A 22,280-nucleotide genomic window follows, 5' to 3' on the forward strand; every position below is an offset into this window, starting at 1 on the left:
TTTCTATTGCACTTATAGCTTCCAAAACACCAGCCATGCATTTTTCAATTCCATTCACACTGTTCCAAGGTCCCTTTTGCACCAATCCATGACTCATATAAGCCCATTGTGAATAGTTGGCTCCATCCAACATGTCCTTGACAAGCAAATGCATTGTTGTTTCTAGCCATGGCCTAATTGTGCTTGATAGAAAAGTTGCATCTATAGAGCAAAATATGCACAAAACCAACCTATGCTATGTAGCATAGTACAAATGAGATTGTAGTGATATTACCTATAGAATTGACCGTTGTCCAACATTATGCACAAAAGGACAAAATATCATGCATAGTACTAGCAACAATGCAAATGCAAGCCAAAAGGAATCCAAATAAAAAATTTGATGATGCAATCCCTATGGGCTCGCTCTTAGTATTTATCAACATGTGAATGCTTGTCAAATCTCGTTCCAATCGGAGGAGATCAAGCGAATGATATTGACAACTCTACTCAAGAGTTTGAAGCACGTTCTAATACCAATTGTTGGATTTAGAGTTGCGAGAATGCATATACACAACTTGGAGAAGAAGAAGCTCGAGAGAGCACAACAGAAAGTGGATTAACTGGTATCAATAGAGAAGATTTACAAGACTAACTATGCCCTAAAATTGAAAGTGTATATATACAAAGGCCAAGGGAAAAAGACCTCCCAGAGAGGGAAAAAAGTACCCTAATGACTCTAACAGTGTTTACACATATCACTATTGAAATATGGTAACAAAGTTTACCATGAAAACTAAAAGTATTTTAGAAAAAAAATTCACCATGTCAATGTACCATTGTAAAAACATATATAAAATGAATGATGTAGATTTCCATGGTAGGTTACTTCTCTAGGTCATTGGAAGGTGAGTGCATCTACAACTTTGACCATATAAACTCCATGAGGGTGGTAGTGGACTTGGAGAAACTCTCAATGGTGGCGGCTGGAGGATGGGAATTGGTAAGAGACAACATCCCTTAGTCTAGTGAATAGGATTGATTGGCAATTGCAAAGATGATAAAAAGGGCTTTCATACAGCTTATAATCAGTACTCTTCCTTCTACATCAACTTTGTTTCAATACATATTGTATTATACTAGCTCAAATAATTTGTAAGCTGTTACTTATAATTTACACCATGGAGATATAAGGTCAACTAATCTCTTTAACCTTACGAATGATAAACGCACCCAAACACACATGTATGTATGTATATGAGAGAGAGAGAGAGAGAGAGAGAGAGAGAGAGAGAGAGAGAGAGAGAGAGAGAGAGAGAGAGAGAGAGAGAGAGAGAGAGAGAGAGAGAGAGAGAGAGAGAGAGAGAGAGAGAGAGAGAGAGAGAGAGAGAGAGAGAGAGAGAGAGAGAGAGAGTTCTGCAACCTAGGGTTTGCATCAAGGTCACCCTTCACGCAATGTTATGAAAATACTATTGGCTTTATGCTCCATGCCACACTTTGAATGCAAGTCATGTTATATATAAATGTTATATGCACTGGAATCCTTGTGGTACATGTTCACACATTGGTAAAACCTTATATCAATGAATAAATATAAAATGTGCACTTACTTTTGGATTTCTACTGTCAACTCACAACTTGTACCTAAAAGTTGCCATGTCCTCTCTCTCTCTCTCTCATAATATCATATACATTATTAGATTTTACTCTCACCTCCTGTGTTATTAGACTTTTATAGTTTCTCACACATATTAATAGACTCCTAAAAGCCCATACATATCATTAGGCTTCTACTGGTTGGCATGAGGGAAGCTTGTGTCCATGATGCAATATGCCACTTTGCACTTGCAATACTAAGAATGTGATGGGACTAAAGTTTTATTCTAGCCATTTTTTTTGTCTATTTATCTTTTTCCATTCACTTTTGATTACAATAAGATCATTGCTTCCTTACTTTCAATGAGCCTTCGAACCTAACCCCTACTCTATTCTTGACATGACCTTGCATATGATATATCATCTAACCTTATTTACAAAAGTGATATTTGATTTTCTTTCATGTGGTCACATGCCAAAGTTGATATTTGCCTTAGCCTTCTCGAGTGGCATTTATTTTTTCATGTCGATCATGTATAAATATTTAAGTTGAAAATCAAAATTAAAAATCTTGGAAAATGAACCACGGGAACTCCTGAAGAACACTTGGAGAAATGGTTATTCATTCCCTAACTTGCAATCAAGGTGCTTGGGGTAAAGTTAAGAAGTTATGTCTTAGGACACTTATGACATATGTATGAGCCTTGTATTCCTCTATTCAAATTCGACACAAGGCTTTTTCACAACTATGATGATAGTTACATGCTTATCAACTTTCTACAACACTCATATGCTTCCAAACATCCCAATGAGAACCATTATAGTTTTAGCATTGTTGAATATACCAAATATAATGCCCTAGCGAAATTCCAATAAATAGGAAAAATGATTCATGATAGTAAATGTATGCAAACCTATTATTATAGAGCTATAGCAAATGATGTACATTGGCAATTCAATTCAATGTTGAACAATGACGAAAATAATAGATGGTGTTCAAAAAAGGTGTAGACTCAATTTAGTTATTGCATACTCATGGAATTAGTGAGAAAAATAGGAAAATGATAAACACACTTGAAGAAAAAGGGTTATAACATTTGTGGCGATCCAATAAATCTAAATTGTAAAAGCGTTCATACAAATAAAGCAACCTTTGAGGAGGTAATCCAATTTGATTAATTCTAAACTCAAGGAATATATATCTCGAATAACATTTGAGATGATTTGAATCCATTTCTAGTTAAGCCTAAGCTTAGCTAAGTTTAAGCTTCAAGAAGGAGCTCTCAAATGGATGGGCCCTACTTAGCATGTTCAGTGGATGCAAGAACATCCAAGCCATACATGGTAGCTATATCATTCCATGTTTTTACATGGTGCAAGACTTGCTTTCCATGGTCATGCCCTTGAATATGGGCACCAAAGATGCTCCAGAGATGATCAAGACCAATAAGATGAACCACATAATCCCTACCTTTGAGATCTATGATATAAGTTCATTGTTGGTTGCCTCCATTGTTATCGACAAATATACAGAATATCATAGCTAGCCTCTCATTCATGGTCTTTGGTGCAAGGCCAAAGAGACGACATCGAAGAAGTTGACCTATGCAATAAAAATAAAAACTTATGGCTTTATTATCTAGTAGAGATAACCCTAGTTGAAAAACAAAAAATAAACCCTATGAGAGAGAGAGAGAGAGAGAGAGAGAGAGAGAGAGAGAGAGAGAGAGAGAGAGAGAGAGAGAGAGAGAGAGAGAGAGAGAGAGAGAGAGAGAGAGAGAGAGAGAGAGAGAGAGAGAGAGAGAGAGAGAGAGAGAGAGAGAGAGAGAGATGATCCATTGACACTATGTCTCTTCTCATTTCTAAACAGAATGGAGCATGCTTAGTGTTTGAAAGCTTTTTCGATAGTTTAGAGAGTCTCTTCTCCAATGGTACCTCCATGCCTTCCTCATCCTCTTTAACAACACACCTCCTTCGCACATCCAACGCTATAACTCCTCATGCACATGGTAAGCAAGCATACATGTGCGCGCGCGCGCACACACACACACACACACACACACATGTAGGCTACCCATTGAAGATTCAAGATCATGGGGAGGAGAGAGGGATGGATCAGGACTTGAGAGGTTTAGAAGGAAGATAATATTGTTAGATGCATGAAAAGGAAGAAGTTGGTGTTTTTTTTTTGGGGGGGGGGGGGTTTGCCAGGTGGTATACCTAAAGGCTCTCGATGGTGCTTATATAGTTCCCACGTGGCCCCCTTCCGAAAGAAAAAACCCTCTTAATACTACTATGTAGAATGTAGTACTATGTATAATGTAGAATAGAATAGATGAGTATATTTGTTTTCGGTATACTCTCTTCTCTTAAGAGAGAGAGAGAAAAAAAAAACTAGCCCTGCAACAAACAAATACAATGGACCTTGAGCCTGTCACCTGTGGGCAGAAGGCCCAAAAAGCTTTAAAGTTGTTCGAAATTCTAGTACTTCTGTTACGAAAATACAATGCCCTGCCTAAAAGACCTACAAATTGAAGAGAGGACAGTGAGGTGGCAGGATGGGCGTTTGGGACAGGTCAAAATCGGACAGGCGGAAGTGCACTCAGATGTGGGTAGGAGTCTGGAGAGGTAGTCTAGTCTGGACGGACAAAAGATCGGGAGGGGCGTGTGAGAGAGTGGGCTAGGCTCGTGTGGGGGCCCTGGGTGCATGTGTGCGGGAGGAGTGGTCTGCGTGGGGGGCGAACTTCCAAGTCTCTGGTAAAAAAAGCAGAGCTGGAAGTAATCAAGAGAAGACGAAGAGCCCATAAAGAGATGAGAGAGAGAGGAGAGCCCAGAAACTGCCCTCTTTTTCTACCTTCGAGGTTTCACTAGTCAAATCTCCCGACTCACATCAATCTTGCCCTTGCGTGAGAGTCTCTCTCTCTCTCTCTCTCTCTCTCTCTACCCCCGCGCGCTAACGACACCTCTTATCCTTTGCCTGCCCCAACAGACAGAAGCCTCGCTAGCAGCTTGCAAGACACAGTTTTTAGAGGGTCATTGCATCGACGCATCTTATCTCATCTCATCAGTCTCGCGTGTCCCCCCCCTTCCCCTGTTCTCCCCTTTTTTATCGTGGGTTTGCTTGTTGGCAAGATCGACTGAACGCTGTTCCCTCTTTGTCCTGAAGTGTTAGTATATCACTTTCCCCCTTACACCTATTCGCATTTCGCATTGCTTTTTTGCTAATATCCTACTGTCACACGTCTTCCGATTCAATCCTAATTCGATACAGAATCAGGGCTTTTTTGGATTTGTCCAATGCCTAATTGGAGACAGAAGAAGCTGGGCAGGCGGTTACTGACTTTGCAGTCTGAGCAACGGAATTGGGGCGTTTACCCATAATATCACCTTGTGTATCACTGTAGCTATTGTTTAGCAGATGCAAGGAATGAAACAATTTTTGGACACAAGGATTGCAAGCAGGCTGAGGGATTCTCTGTTCTCAGTGTTCTCAGGACCCACATTGCTCACCACTAGTTATCAGTTTCTCTAGCTGGAGGGGACGTGTGCGGAGAAGGACGCAGACATCGATACTGTCAGTATGGAAGGCTCTGTAGAGGTGGCATATCCTCATCCCACAGCACTCTTTGGTGAGGAGTCTGCACCCAGCACGTCTTCCTCGGGAGGATCTGCAGCCATCACATCCCCTATTCTCGAGTTTCTTTTCTTTCACAAAGCCATCCGAGCAGAGCTTAGCCGTCTTCACAGGGATGCTTTGGCAGTGGAGAAAGGGGCAGAACGGGAGTTTCAAGCACTTCGTGACCGCTATGAATTTTTGCGAGTTGTGTATACGCAGCATAGCAACGCTGAAGATGAGGTGCGCTCGTTTTCATTGTTTGGATCACCAACAAGCATTAATGAATTTCATTGAGTACTTCTAAAGCCTGAAACATGATAAGGTTCTCTCTATTCCCAAGCATCTGTGTGGGTTGGGAAAAAGGTTTTGGGGGTAAGTATATGTGAAACCACATATTTACTTGGGAAAAAGGTTTTGGGGGTAGGAACCCTTATATACCACGTCCATTTAAGGTTTATGTGAAACCACATATTTACTTTAAAGACCATTTCCTGACATAGGCTCTAACATCAAATATATCCCTTGTGTATTACTTGCTGTAAATATGTGAGTGATCACCCCTTGGCGATGAAAACTTTTCTTCTCAAATTTGAAAACCCCGTGAACTTGTTTCTCGTCAAATTTGAAAATCATTGGGGTCTGTGCAAAATCCTTGGGGTATGTGTGTGCTTTTGTGAAAAAACCTTGAAGCACTCCTAAAAGTGATACATTGAGAGTCTCATGTATTAGTTCTTCCCTATATCCCTTTAGGTTTTTTCTTTCTTGGGTGAGATCCAAACCCCCACAATGGGTTCCAAAAATTTAGTCTAGAGAGCTAGCAAGAGTCACATTGGCATTGATAGAATAGCTTGCAAGCCAATTACAAAGCTTGATGGAACTAGGATCCTCCTCCTTGTTGATCCTACCATGGAGGAGGACCGATTGAGTATTTGAGGGGCGCAATAGCTTGGACTTTCATGAATGCACTATGTGAACGTATATGTTGAATGAAATGATGCACCCATCAACATTTGAACCTACAATTTGATGAGTATGTGCCAAAGTTTCAAGAACTAGGTCATCACCTTTGGGACTTTTAGGGATTTACTCATGGTAGCCTTTTAGTATAAAATTTCCTAGATGTGTTGAACTTGGGTGTGAATAGTGAGAAAGTATATTATTGTGCTTTCAATATTAAAACTATGTGTTTGATGGTGTTTCAGTATGTCAATCAAGGCACCTAGTACATGTGGTATTGAGGGAGTCCTTGCCTTAGTTAAGGGCGAATTAATTGACTATGCTTAAATAAAGGGTTGAGAATTCCAGGTTTGTGGTGGGCTTAATAGTGAAAGATTGTAATATAAATGTGTGTGTAAACAAGGCGATCTATTTCCTTATTTCCTTCTTGTTCTCACTAGAACCATTGGAGGCTACTCTTATGCTCACTTCTCATTCATTTGGCTATGCTCAAGTGTCCAATGTTGTAGGCTCTAAATGAGGAGAAGCCATAATGAGTAGACATTGGAAGGGTTCTAGCCTTGTAGACTAGGTGGTTTTGAGAGGGGCCATGTAACAAAGTTGGGAAGAGTTAATGAAGGTTAGTCTAAGATTGTACACTATGAACCTGAGGCACCTTGCATGGTGAGTGACCAAGTCATTAATTAGCCCTTAATAAAAAATGAGATTTGATTAAGAAGCAACTAGCTACTCATTTAGAAAGCTTATCTTGGCTATTTGGTGTTGCTCCTCTCTCATTTGGAGCAACCCAAGAGTAGAGAGGGCCATTCTTCTTCTCCTTGCTGCAGAAATTGTTGGTTTTTGCCATAAAATATGAGCTGACAGCAAGAATGGAGCATGGACAGTAGCCAATCTTCTCCTTTTGGTATGGGAAATCCATTGGGCAGCTTTGTAACTCTGTTTTCAGCAAGGTATGTTGCTGTTTTTGAGCTAAGTATAAGAAAAACAGGTTATTACTGTTAGCATTATGTTTGTCATGCACTATCATCTCTTGCCAATGAGCCTTGGTCTGAGTCCAACGGGGACATTAGGAGCTCTGCCATGTTTGTAATGTGCTTAGATGGAGGAGGTAGCTCTATTCAAAGCATGCATTTCTCTTTCTCGGTCAGTTCGGATGTGCATTTTTTGGTCGTGCCAAGCACCTGCCTATGTGTGCAGCTCATACAGGCTGCAATTAGCTCTACTAGGCTGCGATTTGATTTTCCGGCCCCCTATCGGCATTTATTGGCTACTAGGTAAGCATGATTGGCTATTTTTGATACAATCAATTGCATTTATTGCAGTAGTTGGCGAGTTTGCTGCATTTTTTTGCTATATATATCTGATGGGCTGTTTGGGGCAGATCATTCTTCTTTGTCCTCTGTAGGTGCACACTCAGACTATGGCATTCTCCCCCATCATTTGTAGGGGCTGTTGGCTGCACACTGTCTCTGTCTCTGTCTCCATCTCGGTCATTGTCTCTATTGCTATCATTATTTTCTAGCTTGATCCGATGCTCTTACTGACCGCTTGGGTTGTGTGCAAGGACTAATCAGTCCATTGTATTCAACGTTCCTTCCAGATTCAGTGCAGATTTCTCTTTCATTCCAGCTATCTTTTCTCTTCTCCTTTTCTCATTGTGTTCGCATTCCTCTTCCATTGCACGCTCTCACATGGTGTCATTGCCTAAGTGAGGATAGACATTTCCTTCAGAGAAGGCCACCCTACTGCTCACAACACGAAATTTCAGCCTGCTGTTTATTGCAGAAAATGCAAATATTTCGCGTTATTCAAGTGCTTTTGACAAATGCAGGGGATCTACAACTATTTTCGTGCAGGTGTAGTTGATTATTCTCTCTGTTTAAGCTCTTTTACAGCCAAACACAACAGGTTTTGTGTGCTTGCAAGTCTAGAGACATGGAATATCACTGATTCCAAGGCTTTGATGACTTAGATGAGGAGTCTGCTCATACTCCCTTTGATAGGCAGCATGATCATCGCAAAGATCAGAGGTTAGAGCCTTGTGCTGAAATCCTCTCTTGCCAGGTCACAGATTGGAGCAGCCATCTCCTCTTTCCTCTCTCTATATCTCCCATAGGGCTTGTTCTTTTGGCCCTAGGATGCTTAAGATGACACCACTAGTACAGGTATCTCTCCCTTCTTTGCCCAAAGAAGACTAGTTGGATGGGCAAATTATTCACTTTGCTCTTGGACGATGGAGTATATTTTTAAAATCTTCGATTTTTGGGAGTTTGTTACCCACCCTATTTTTAGTCGTGTGGAAGATCCCCAAGTGGGGTTAATGATGGATCTTGCTACCCTTTGGGATAGGCTTAACTCTAGAGCCAGATCCTTCCTCTTTATGAGTCTACAAAATTTTGTCCTAGTGCATGTATGTAGACTGTAAACGACTAGAATGTGGACAAAACTTGCTTCTTTGTATCATCATAAGACATTTGCCCATAGGATCACCCCGAAGAAGAAACTTCGGATGCTCAGTATTGATGACTCTCCTTCCATGAATGATCACATCAACAAGTTAGAGGATATGAGGGATGAGCTTACATCCCTTGGCAAGATGGTATCTTTCAAGGATATGGCAATGATTCTCTTGCCAAAATCTGATCTTCGAAGTATGATGTTTTCCATACCAATTTTTTACATCAAGGACTTGATAAACATTTTCTATGGGAGGAGCTAGACTTGTTAGAGTTGGACATTCTCGAGACAGGTAGCACGTATAGCTGCTATCTCAAGCAGCGATTGGTGCAAGAGTGCCACGCAGCAGTTGCCACATGGCAGGCGAGGGTAGATTGCAGGTTGGACAGTTGGTCGGCTAGTTTGCTGAGTAGTCGACTGTATTTAACGCAACAACCGACCTGCTATTTTTGGGTCTTTTTGGCTGGCCTATTTATTAGCCTTGGTTTTTGCAGTCTTCTTTAGTTGTGCTCCCAGTTTTCAGGCGGCAAATTGTGGAGACTGCCCTTGGAGATTGAGATATTTGAGGTGGAGACATGTGCAGACATTTTCTCTGCACCTGTGTATATTTTTGCATCCTTATATAACATTCTTCATTGCAGATTTTCTGTGTTTCATTGTCTCTTTCTCTCTCTCTTCTCTCTCTGTTCACACTTTGTCTTGGTCATTCACTTTCACATCACTTCACTCTGACATGGTACGAGAGCATTGAAGGATTGATCTAGGGTGGACCTACTTGAAGAGGAGATTTTAGTGCGACACAAGGCTGCATTTTCAGTGTTCAAGGGTGATTAGGAGGGTTGTGCATCAGAACAAGGCAGAGGTGAGTGTGGGCGTGCAAGAAAGGAGAAGATTTGTTGAAGCTGCTGCTAGTTTTCTCTATTAGAGAAGGAAGAAGACTGCGTTTTGGGCCTTTAAGTGCAGATTTTACCTTTTCATCACCTCTGGCGGGTGAAGGAGCGGGACGATCAATGGAGAGCCCTAGTAGGCTGTATTCTCACAATCATAGGGGGTTGCTTTTTGTGTTTTGTGCAGGCATTGTAGGTGAAGATGTCTTTTGAGACCAAGGCAAAGTTTCGGTGATCATGGATCGGAAGGTACCCGTATTACCGGCTCTTCCATCAGATCAAAAGCTCAATGGTGAGAATTACCGCATCTGGTGGGTCATGATGCTTGCCATTTTGGAGTCTTATGATTTACTGGAGCTTGTTACACAGGCTATTCATTGTCATTCTTCACGAGACAAAGTCTAGACCTCTTCCAGTGATAAGGTAGAGTTGACAAAGGCTGAGATACATTGGGATAAAATCAATGCTTGTATCCATCCGCTTGTTTTTATTTCTCTCATGTACTACAATTGTTATCTCTTATATTGAGCATTTCACGGTGGCTCGGGAGATATGGTCGGAGCTTTATCAGATGTACAATCATATGATCATCATGAATCGAGTTCCTTTGGAAGTGTAGATGTGGACCATGAGTGTCAACAAGTCATCTTCTATGCGGGAGATATTAACAAGCTGAGGTAGCTTCAGATGCAGATACAAAACACAGGAAAGGTGATCACTTCTGAAGACATGGCGATAACTCTTCTTTCACAGTTACCACTCCGTTTTAGTGGTTTTTATTCTGCCTTGATTGCTTCAGGATAGTTTGAGACTCCCGATGGGAAGAATTGGTTCCTATGGTCTTGAACCAAGAGGGGCAAATTGAAAGGGACCGATGCTTCTAAATCTGAGGCTTTGGTTGGTCAGTCCTCTCAGAAAAAGGGGAAGAACCAAAAGACGGAAGAGGATAAATCCAAGAAGGACAAAGAAAAGGAGTCCATGTGTCACATGTGTGGCAAGACAAGTCACTCGTAGAAGGATTGCCCCAACAAGGAGAAGGACAAAGAGAAGGAGAAATCTTTAAAGGATTTCGGAGCGGTGGCTGTTCCCTCATTAGCTACTTTCCTCCACTTGGAGAGGTGGTTGAGAATTTAAACTTGACAGCTTTTGATGCTGCGTTGCCGGCCCCCTACACTCGATAGTAGTTTGTTGATAGTGATGCCTCATGATACATGACTCCTTCAGCAGGTGTTGATCATTTGCGGCCTTCGTATAACCAGATTCCTATACAAGGACGGGGAAACATGTATCTTATTCCAAATGGGCAAGGTGGTGCCTACGTGAAGTACCTCTTGAACCTTTAAACATTCATTGTAATCTACTTATCTCTTCAAGATACATCTCCATTTATCTTGTCTAGTTTTCTTGCCAAACCCCTGTGGTGACCTTCAAACCCTACGTGCTACGACAACGAAGGCTAGTAACCACACATGTGCAATGTATAGGCGATCTAAAGCAAGGTGAACTCATGTTCCATCCATGTGTGTGCACACCCAAGCTTACTTTATTTTTCTTTAAAAGTGAGTTATTATGTTTCCATGGATTGCTTCAAAATAGCCTAGGGAACAACTATATGTGGGATGACCCTTAAAACATATTCTTAGAACTTTAATTGGCCGAAATCTTGCATATACAAGTTGGATTTTGTCCCCCCAAGATCTTCATGAATGAAGAAGCAAGATCAGGAGTGGGTTATACAACCCAATAAGGGTCTTGTGGCTACATAATTGTTAAGAGAATTCGAAAGTCGATTTGAGCAGTTGGATCTTGTAGAACAGCAAGCTCTTGCAAGTCAAAAAATTGAATTGTTTCTACAAGCAGCTGATCCTGAGCTTCAAGAGAAGCTTGATGATTTTTTGGAGGATCAGACTACACAGACAAGTTTGAAAACAGTATACATTTGAGGTGCTTTATGTGCCGGCATTGGGATACCATCTACTTTTGGTATACAAGATTTGTGTTCTTGGCCTTTTGGTCGAATTTGATGTGGATTCTTTTTAGATTCTTGATCATGGATTGATATAGGTTCTTTCTTCAGGATATGAGAAGAATGGAGTCTATAAGTTGCGGTCTTCTTTTGCCTTGACTTCTCTTCTTCTTACCTCACACACTTAGTTCGAGCTTCGGCATGCTCAGTTTGACCACCTCAACTATGATTATCTTCGGAAAAGGCGTCCAAGGGACAGGTTATTTGAGGTTTGCCGGATATTGTGGTGAGCTAGCAGCGTTGTGTCTTCTGCACCCATGGGAAGTAGGCTCGTGATGCTGTTCCTAATAGGGCTTCAAGGCAATCTTCAACGCCCTTGGAGCTTGCTTCTATCGATCTTTATGGACTGATGAGAACGAAGTTCTTTAGAGGGAGCTTGTATTTCATGCTAATTGTGGATGATTACAACAGGATTACATGGGCTTATTTCTTAAAGTTGAAGTTGGAGGCTTTCTCCAACTGTAAGGATTGATTGCTCTTTGAGGAGAACTAATCGGGCTAGAAGCTGAAGACCTTACGATCGGATAAGGGTGGAGAATATGTTTCTAATGAGCTTGCTTGTTTTTGTACAGATCGTGGTATTCACCTGGAGTTTGCCAATACAAGCACCCCTTAAGAGAATGGCATATTGGAGTAGAAGAATTGTAGTGTGATCGGATGGCCCATATCATGATGGAGCATCGTTAGACACCTCAGTGTCTATGGGCTGAGGCTGTGGCTACTGCTGTTTACATCCTTAATCATTCCTCTACTTCCGTTGTTGGTATGAATTTGTATGAGGCGTACTTTGGGGCTAAGCCAGATGTTTTTGATTTCAGGGTTTTTGGGTGTGATGTTTATCTTCACATCCCGAAGACACGGCGTGACAAATTTGAAGCAGCTTCCAAAAGATGGGTGTTTGTGGGCTATAGCTCGTTGTCTCAAGGCTACCAATTGTATGATCCCGTTAAGCAGGATGTCTACACGAGCCGTAATGTTAGGTTCATGGAACAGCCTCAGAAGGGGGTGAGAAACACCTTGTTCTTGGAGATCTTGGTGATAGTTGGGTGCTAATGATGACTATTCCTCTGGAACACGTGCCTCCTGAGGACTCTTCTTTAGACAAGGAGCTCAGTTCTCAGCCACCCGATTCACTAATTACTCCCCTGCTATCGGTAGACCTTCCAAAAACTTCAGCCAATGGAGAGCAACGAGGTGAGATTTGGCCGCCTCGTTGGGCTCGTGACACTCTTCGTGATGTAGGGATTGAGGGATCCTTAAGGAGTGGCAGTTGCCAGTAGGATGGCCCGCGACATTCTTGGAGAAACCAAGCACACCACATTGAGCTTGTTTACATTAATTATTGTTTGATGACTCGTGTTATGCAAGATCGAGAGCCCACTTCCGTGAAGGAGGCTCTGTAGCATGATCATTGGTGGAAAGCAGTGGAGCAGGAGTTGGAGTCAGTTAAGAGGAATGGGACTTGGTATCTTGTGCCGAAGCCTGCTCATAAGAAGATCATTGGCGTCAAATGGGTCTTTAAGACCAGGCATGTTGGACAAGCACAAGGCCCGCCTTGTTGCTAAAGGTTTTGCATATTGCTTGGGCATTGATTTCCATGATACTTTTGCCCCTATAGCTCGGATGGCTACTATTCGCGCAATTCTTGCCTTGGCTAGGCATAGGAGATGGCCGGTCTGTTATAGCTGGACGTGAAGTTTGCCTTCTTGAATGGGGAGTTGAAGGAGATCTATGTTGAGCAACATCCAGGCTTCGATTCTTCTGATGGTAAGGTGTACAAGTTGAGGAAGACTCTCTATGGCCTTAAGCAAGCTCCCCGTACTTGGAGTGAGAAAATTAAGTCGTTCTTCTAGGAGAAGTTGGGGTATCGGCGTTCCAAAGTTGACCCTCAACTTTATGTACACACCCCAGGTGGAGGTCGTGTGTTGTTTGTCCTTTATGTGGATGACTTGATTGTGACAGGTGACCATACTTAGATGGTGGAGTAGACGAAGGCAACACTTTATGAGAAGTTTGAGATGATGGATATGGGACTTCTTCACTTCTTTCTAGATCATGAGATCTATTAGACTCCAAGGGGGATCTTTATTTCCCAGCAGTGGTATGTCCAGGAGCTCTTGACTATGTGTGAGATGGAGGGATGCAAGTCGCTTGCAACTCCTATGGACCCAAATTGGAAGGCTACAGCTCATTCCGATTCTCCTTTAGTGGATGCTATCCATTATAGGCAATTGGTTGGCTCCTTTTTCTGGCTTCTTAATACTTGAGTTGACTTATGTTATGCCGTAGGTGTGTTGGCCAGGTTCATGAGTGAACCTAAGATGGTGCATTGGCAGGCTGCTCAGAGGATTTTGTTGTTCCTATGGGGGATTCCTGATCTTGGGATCTATTTTAGTTGGTATAGGTGCTACAGACTTGGTACTTATAGGATGGAGTGATTTTGATTGGGCTGGTGATATGGATCATCAGAGATCCACCACAGGTTATTGCTTTACCTTGGGTGTTGGTGCTATTTCATGGAGCAGCAAAAAGCAACCCACGGCTGCCCTATCTTCAGCTGAGGTGGAGTATTGAGCGGTGTCTTCTGCTATATGTGAGATAGTGTGGCTTTGCAGGCTCTTGGAGAAGCTTGGTTGCCCACAGAGAGGTCCTACTGTTCTACATTGTGACAGTGATAGTTGCATTGCTTTGGCCAGGTACTCGTGTTTCATGCGCGGATGAAGCATACTGAGATCTATTCATTCGGGAGAAGGTTCTGGATGAGACCATTTCCTTGGTCTATTGCAAGATAGAGAACAATGTTGCATACTTGTTTACCAAGGCACTTCCTCAGGCTTTACTTCGATAGCACTTCGGATCCCTTTGCCTTTTGCCATGTCCAGAATCTGAGAGGGGGTGTTAGAGTTGGACATTCCCCGGACAGGCAGCATGTATAATAGTTATCTCAGGCAGTGATTGGTACAAGAGTGCCACGTGACAGCTGCCACATGTTAGGCGAGGGCAGATTGCAAGGCGGATAGTTGGTTGGCCAGTTTGCTGACCAGTCGGCTGCATTTAATGCAGCCGACCTGCTATTTTTGGGTCTTTTTGGCTGGCTTATTTATTGGACTCGTTTTGCACTCTTCTTCAGTTGTGCTTCCAGTTTTTAGGCTGCAGACTGTGGAGATTGCCCTCGGGGCTGATGGAGATTGAGATCTTCAAGGTGTAGACATACACAAACATTCTCTTTGTACCCATGTATATTTCTGCATCCTTATACAACATTCTTCAATGCAAATTTTTGCATTTCATTGTCTCTCTCTCTTTCTCTCTCCTCTCTCTATTCACTCTTTGTCTTAGCCATTTGCTTCCGCACTGCTTCAGTCTGACAAGACTCACTGGTCTTGGAGCATGATAAGCGTCTCTAAGAGGTAGGAGCTAGTGGATCCAATTTTATGAAGGCTTTCATAGCAAGTACATGTTGAGAAACCACTTCTTCAATTCACACGCTCCATTTAGGGTTTTGCAACGACAATCCCCAAAAGGACTGGTGTCCACATTTTGATTATTTGTTCAGTGGGCACCCACACAGTGGTGTGCCACCCTAGACAATTATGCGGCAATCACTTCCTTTATTCCACCACTCTCTCTTTAGTCATTCCTCACTTCTCTTTTTGTGTCATTAGGAACCCTTCCCTTCTCTCACCCCTTCCATTGCTCTCACCCCCCTTCAAGAGGACATTGCAGTTTGTGGCTCGTGGTTGCGTTCACCCTTCCTATTTTGCTTCAAGCGCCCTGTTTTAGCATTAAGCTTTGCGTTTGGAGCATCTTCCACCTGGCATCACCATCCTTTGCTTAGTGTCAGCACCCTTCTTTAAATAAACTCCACCTTCACTTGCGTTTTTCAAGTTGGAGGCCTTCTTTTTGCTTGGCGTCATCATCTCTAGCTTGGTGTCAGCATCTTAGCCTTTCGCGATAGTCTACATCATTGAGCATCAGTGATTTTATCACTTATCTATCACAAGGGTTGTTGGGACCTGCGTTTTTGCAGCTTGGCTCCTCTATCACCTAGCGTCATCGTCTGTCATAGGGGCTATGAGGACCTTCGTTTTTGCACTCTTGTCCCTCCATTACCTGGCATTACTCGTTTGTCTTAAAGGCTACTAGGATCTACGTTTTTGTAGCCTAGCTCATCATCCATCATCTGGCGTAATCATTGTCTACCTAGTGTCAACATCTGGGCTGCTCCCTGCATTTGATAGGTCCGATACATTGGGATTTGCGTTTTGCTACCTAAGTTACTCCTCGGTATCCGAGAATTGTAGTTCTCTCCCTCGACAGCTTGTGATTATCTTCCATATCTTCGACGGCATCAGAGGACTAAGGTTTACTCCCTCTACAATTGTCTTTCACTTTCCAGTGATTACTTTGATAGCCCACTGTTTGGAGGACCGCATTTCTCTCCCTTCATTGTGCAGATTCCCACAGGTGCTGCTGCATGATTTAGTCAGGATAGTGTAGTTATCTTTTTAGCCTTGGCTTTGCTGTATCAACTTTTCATCTCATAGCATGATTCAATGCATTAGCACTGTGTTCTTGTGTTTTTGAGTTAGAGGGGGATGCACTTTCTTTGCCCTTAGAGAGGGCTTCTACTTTTTTGGCTTCAGAGGGGACTCGTGCATCTCTACCCTCAGGGGGGGCATCTACTTATCATGAAGTTTATCACCCACCCTTTCTCTTTTGGCATTTCTCTTATTGATACCCAGGATCCTCAGAGACCGCCTAGATCGGGGCCTTGGAGGTCCAATTGGGACTTGGTGATGAGGCCTTTGAATTTCTTTTAGCATGGAGTTACGGAGCTAGTGACTTCTCTCCTGAGGTGGAGTTAGGTTTCATAGTTCATCTTGTTTACTGTTCCTTACTACAAGTTTTCTTTGAGGTGGAAATCTTGGATCTTAGATCATGTTCGATATTTGTAGAAATTAAAAGTTTAGTTGGGCGGTCAGATTGACCAAAAAGCTCAAATGACGAAGACTTTTACACTCAGATAGTCACATTAACTAGAAGCCCATATAATGAGTGGTTTTAGAAAGTTAAACTATTATTGAAGAAACAAACCATGAACCAGTAAACCTATATAATGAAGCTATCCAAAAGCTAAAATTTGGCAATTTCTAAAATTTAGGAGGTTACTATTTTTGAAAGTTGCTCAAATGGAAGCTTTGTTTGTGTCAAAGACTTCAAAAAGAAACTTAGCTTGCTGCCGTGAGTTTGTTGGAATTAGGGTTTTAAAACCCTAACATTTAGAATTGCAACAAATCAGCCCTTTTGTATATGGTTCAGACACTTGGTACCCATGGTTTGTTTTTATAAATTCTTGTAAAGGGGGAGGGGCTGATTCTCTTCTTAACATGGCGTTGACTCCTCTCTCTCTCTCTCTCTCTCTCTCTCTCTCTCTTTCTCGTTGGGTGTAAAGGCCCTTTGCTACTCTCGTGTATATATATTTACTTGTATATGTGACCGCACGCTTGCAAGTGTAAGTATACTGTACCTTAAGTATAAATACATTCGTTTATTCTTTGTGTACCACACTGGTACACACCCAACTCGAGTCTCCACTCTCTCTGCACTCCCTATTATTGAACACACCTTTGTTGCACATACTACCTGAGCACTTCCGTTCGTCCTTCAAACTGGTATCAAGGCTGATGACTCCTTTGCTACGCACACTACTTCGGCACTTTCGCTCATCCTTCATCTCTCTCTCTCTCTCCCCCCCCCCCCGGTCAGAGATCATAGCCTGTTTTGGAGGGCAGTCGGACCAGCAGCAGCAGTCGGACTGCTGCAGTCGGACCAGCAGCAGTCGGACTGCCACGTGGCAGTCGGACTGCCTGCAGCGGATTTATTCCAGGCTGTGCCCTATTTTGGCGCCCCGTTCTAGGTGGTTTTTCGCCTATTTATTGCCGACATTTCCAGCAGTCTACACACTCTTCTCTGTCGCAGATTACATACCGGTGCCGTGCAGAGTTCTGTCTCTGTTCACAGATTTCAGACAGCAGACAGTGCAGACTGCAGCAGACTTCGAGGTGGACAGCAGGTCGCATCGTCGAGGTGGAGACACGCAGTCCAGCGCACTGCGCCCGTGTATATCTTTGTATTCAGCATTCTTTATACAGCAGATCTTCATTGTACACTGTCTCTTTCTCTCCCTTTTCTCTCTGCGTTCTCTCTCTCTCAGTCCTACGCTTCCGCACCGCTGCACTCTGACATGGTATTAGAGCAGTGTTTGAGGGCTGACTGAGTGTAGAATCAACCTGAAGAGGAGTTTCCATCGCGACACAAATTTGCGTTTTTTGCGTTTAAGGGCAGACAGGAGGGCTGCGCCTTGGAACAAGGTTGAAACGAGTGTGGGCGCACAGGAAAGGAGTACAGGTGGTGGATTTGCTGCTGTTTACTGCTGTTTTACGCGGAGAAAGTTTGAGTTTTCAACCTAAAAGTGCAGGTTTTGCTTTTTCATCGCCTCCGGCGGGTGAAGAAGCTTCGGGACGCGGAAGAGCCTTAGCAGGCTGAGTTTACCCAGTCAGAGGGGGCTGCTTTTGCGTTTGAGAAGGCATTGCAGGTGAAGATGTCTACAGAGATGGACTTGGAGTTCCAGGCGATTATGGACCGGAAGGTGCCTGTCCTACCGGCTCTTCCTACAGATCAGAAGCTCGACGGCGACAACTACCGCATTTGGCGCGTTATGATGTTGGCCATCCTTGAGTCCTATGATTTGGCGGAGTTGGTCCAGGAAGATATTGACCGGCCTTCGGTAAGAGATGAGTCCAAACTCTCTTCCGATGCTCGTGCGGAGTTGTCCAGGGCCCAGTCTCACTGGGACAAACTGAATGCCAGGATTCGATCCTTTCTCTTTCTATCATGCACTACAGCCGTGATCGCTCACATCGAGCACTTGACGGTGGCTCGTGAGATATGGCTGGAGCTTGATCAAATGTACAATCGGATGACCCTGATGAAGAGGGTTTCTTTGGAGGTACAGATGCGGACCTTGTCCGTCAATAAGTCTTCTTCGCTAAGGGAACACATTAACAAGCTAAGGCAGCTACAGATGCAGGTTCAGAATGCGGGGAAGCCAATTTCCTCCGAAGACATGGCGATTACACTCTTGTCCCAGTTGTCGCCACGATTCGGTACATTTTACTCTGCCCTTATTGCTTCGGGGCGAGAGTCTACTCTTCGGTGGGAAGAGTTGGTTCCTATGGTCCTGGACCAAGAGGAACAGTTAAAGGGACAGAATGCTTCCAAGACGGAGGCGTTGACAGGTCAAGCCTCTCAGAAGAAGGCGAAGGACCAAAAGAAGAAGAAGGGGGATAACAAGTCCAAGAAGGACAAGGACAAAGACTCCACATGCCATATTTGTGGAAAGACTGGCCATTGGAAGAAGGATTGCCCTGACAAAGACTCGAAGGACACCAAGAAGAAGGAAACCAAGGATTCTGGAGTGGTGGCTGCACCCTCATCAGCTGCATTTCTACATTTAGTTGTCATTGAGGACGCTTCACCGAATGCTTCTGATGCTGCGATGGCGGCTCCCCAATCTCGAGAGTGGATTATTGATAGTGGTGCCTCACGGCACATGACTCCTTCATCAGATGGTGTTGCCCAGCTGCGACCTTCGCGTGGGCAGGTTCTCATTGGAGACAGCTCTCCAGTTTCTATTGCAGGTCGGGGTAAGATGCAGCTTATTCCGGATGGACGAGGTGGCACCCATACCTCAGAGGTTTTGCATGTACCAGGATTGGGGTACCATCTCCTTTCAGTTCATAAGATTTGCTCCCTTGGTCTTTTGGTGGAATTTGACAGTTCTACTGTGCGAGTCCTTGATCGTGAATCGAGGAAGGTTCTATCATCTGGATATGAGGAGAACGGCATTTACAAACTGAAGTCTTCCACTGCCCTCTCTTCTCTTCTTCTTACCTCACAGTCACAGTCTGAATTATGGCATGCTCGGTTTGGTCACCTGAACTATGACTATCTTCGGAAGGCGTCACGTGGACAGCTTGTTCGAGGGTTGCCGGATATAGTGGTGAGCCAGCAGCCATGTGTCTCCTGCATACGGGGGAAGCAGCATCGGGATGCCATTCCCCACATAGCTTCGCGGCAGTCTACTTCACCGATGGAGCTAGTATCTACGGATCTATGTGGCCCTATGAGGAATGAGTCCCTGCGTGGGAGCTCGTACTTCATGCTGATCGTGGATGACTACAGCAGGATGACATGGGCCTACTTTTTGGCACTAAAGTCAGAAGCTTTCTCGCACTTCAAGGATTGGCTTCTCTTTGAGGAGAACCGATCAGGCCGGAAGTTGAAGACCTTGCGATCCGACAAGGGAGGTGAATTTGTGTCTAATGAATTTGCTCGGTTTTGTGCAGATAGAGGAATTCACCAGGAGTTTGCCAATACCAATACTCCTCAAGAAAATGGTATTCTAGAACGGAAGAACCGCAGTGTGATCGAGATGGCGCGCACCATGATGGAGCACCGACAGACCCCTCAGGTTCTGTGGGCTGAGGCTGTGGCTACTGCAGTCCACATCCTTAATCGATCCCCTACTTCGGCCGTGGAAGGGATGACTCCATTTGAGGCTTATTTTGGGACGAAGCCAGATGTTTCTTACTTTCGGGTCTTTGGGTGTGATGCCTATGTTCACATTCCCAAGGCTCACCGTTACAAATTTGAAGCGGCTTCCCGAAAACAGGTATTTGTTGGCTACAGCTCCCAGTCCCAAGGCTACCGACTGTATGATCCCGTCAAGCGGGATGTATATACTAGCCGTGATGTGCGGTTTGTGGAGGTTCCGGCTTCTTCAACGGGTGAGGAGCATCCCGTTCTTGGAGATCCAGGGGAGAGTTTGGCTCCTTCTACAGTTCCACTGGAGCCTGTGCCGTTTGATTATGATTCTGTTTCTGACACAGAGTCTACTGTTCCACCGGATCCTTCTGCGGAGTTACCACCGGTGGACATTCCAGAGTCTTCTACTGATGGAGAACGACGAGGGGAGGTTCGGCCTCCTCCTCGCTGGGTCCGTGACACACTCCGTGATTCAGGGATCGAAGGGGTTCCTGAGGAGTGGGGACCGCAGGATGGTCCGCGGCGGTCACGGAGGCACCAGGCGCATTCTTCGGAGCTTGTTTGCTCCAATTATTGTTTGATGTCCCGAGTTATGCAGGATCGAGAGCCCACCTCCGTGAAGGAGGCTTTACAGTCCGCCCCATGGAAGAAAGCTATGGAAGCTGAGTTGGAGGCTATTGAGAGGAATGGCACTTGGCCACTTGTGCCACGCCCCCCGAAGAAGAAGGTGATTGGAGTCAAGTGGGTCTTCAAGACCAAATATCTCAGTGATGGTACTTTGGATAAGCACAAGGCTCGCCTTGTTGCTAAGGGTTTTGCCCAGCGCCCAGGGATTGACTGTCATGACACCTTTGCCCCTACAGCTCGTATGGCAACCATTAGAGCTGTTCTTGCTTTGGCTGGCCATAGGAGATGGCCTGTTTATCAGCTGGATGTGAAGTCGGCCTTCCTGAATGGTGATTTGAAGGAGGAGATCTACGTTGAGCAGCCTCCTGGTTTTGGTTCTTCAGATGGGAAAGTCTACAGGTTGAAGAAGGCCCTGTATGGTCTCAAGCAGGCCCCGCGAGCTTGGAACGAGAAGATTGATTCGTTCCTCCAGACTCAGTTGGGATATCGGCGGTCCAAGGCCGATCCGCAGCTGTATGTTCACACTTCCGAGGATGGTTGTGTGTTGTTTGTATTATATGTTGATGATTTGATTGTCACAGGTGATGATGCACAGCAGGTCCAGGAGACAAAGTCAGCTTTACATCGGACGTTCGAGATGACGGATTTAGGGCTACTCCATTTCTTTTTAGGCCATGAGATTTATCAGTCTCAGAGGGGGATCTTTCTCTCCCAACAGAGATATGTACAGGAGCTCTTGGTGACTTTTGAGATGGAAGATTGTCGGGCCCTCTCTACTCCTATGGATCCGAACTGGAAGGCCACTTCCCACTCAGCTTCTCCTTTGGCGGATGCTTTCCGCTATCGACAGTTGATAGGGTCCTTGATTTGGCTTCTCAACACAAGGGTTGATCTATGTTTTGCTGTTGGGCTCTTGGCAGGGTTCATGAGTGAACCTAAGACGGTGCATTGGCAGGCTGCTCAGAGGATACTTCGGTATCTGAGGGGGACGTCTGATTTGGGGATTCATTACCCCGCAGGGACAGATGGGTCAGATCTTGTACTTGCAGGTTGGAGCGACTCGGATTGGGCCGGTGACGTGGATCACAGGCGGTCTACATCAGGTTACTGCTTTACTTTGGGTGCAGGTGTTATTTCATGGAGTAGCAAGAAGTAGCCCACGGTAGCCCTTTCGTCTACTGAGGCGGAGTATCGGGCTGCATCTTCCACCACATGCGAGGTTGTGTGGCTTCGGAGATTGTTGGAGGAGCTTGGGTGCCCCCAGACTCGTCCTACATTGCTGCGATGTGACAATGAGAGTTGCATTGCCTTGGCAAGAAATCCTGTTTTTCATGCCCGGACGAAGCACATTGAGATCCAGTACCACTTCATCCGAGAAAAGCTTCTGGATGAGACCATCACTGTGGAGTATTGCAATGAGAGTTGCATTGCCTTGGCAAGAAATCCTGTTTTTCATGCCCGGACGAAGCACATTGAGATCCAGTACCACTTCATCCGAGAAAAGCTTCTGGATGAGACCATCACT

The 22,280-nt window shown here is 44.3% G+C and overlaps 1 protein-coding gene across 3 annotated transcripts in view; it reads left to right on the top strand.

The window, feature by feature from the left end:
- The first annotated feature begins 4,368 nt into the window (after positions 1-4,368).
- Positions 4,369-22,280, top strand: part of LOC148038747 (zinc finger protein BRUTUS-like) — a 50,636-nt gene continuing 32,724 nt past the window's right edge. For 2 of the 3 annotated variants that reach the window (XM_087674597.1, XM_087674599.1), the window contains exon 1: positions 4,369-5,431. In XM_087674597.1, coding sequence (XP_087530723.1) covers positions 5,156-5,431 — 276 coding nt within the window. In that variant the 5' untranslated portion in view covers positions 4,369-5,155. The remainder of the gene's footprint in view (positions 5,432-22,280) is intronic. The other variant, XM_087674598.1, reaches the window with a different exon arrangement.

The sequence above is a fragment of the Lygodium microphyllum genome, chromosome 3 (genome assembly GCF_053477565.2).
Source record: "Lygodium microphyllum isolate KBCC chromosome 3, Lygodium_microphyllum_v1.1.10, whole genome shotgun sequence".
NCBI lineage: Eukaryota > Viridiplantae > Streptophyta > Polypodiopsida > Schizaeales > Lygodiaceae > Lygodium > Lygodium microphyllum.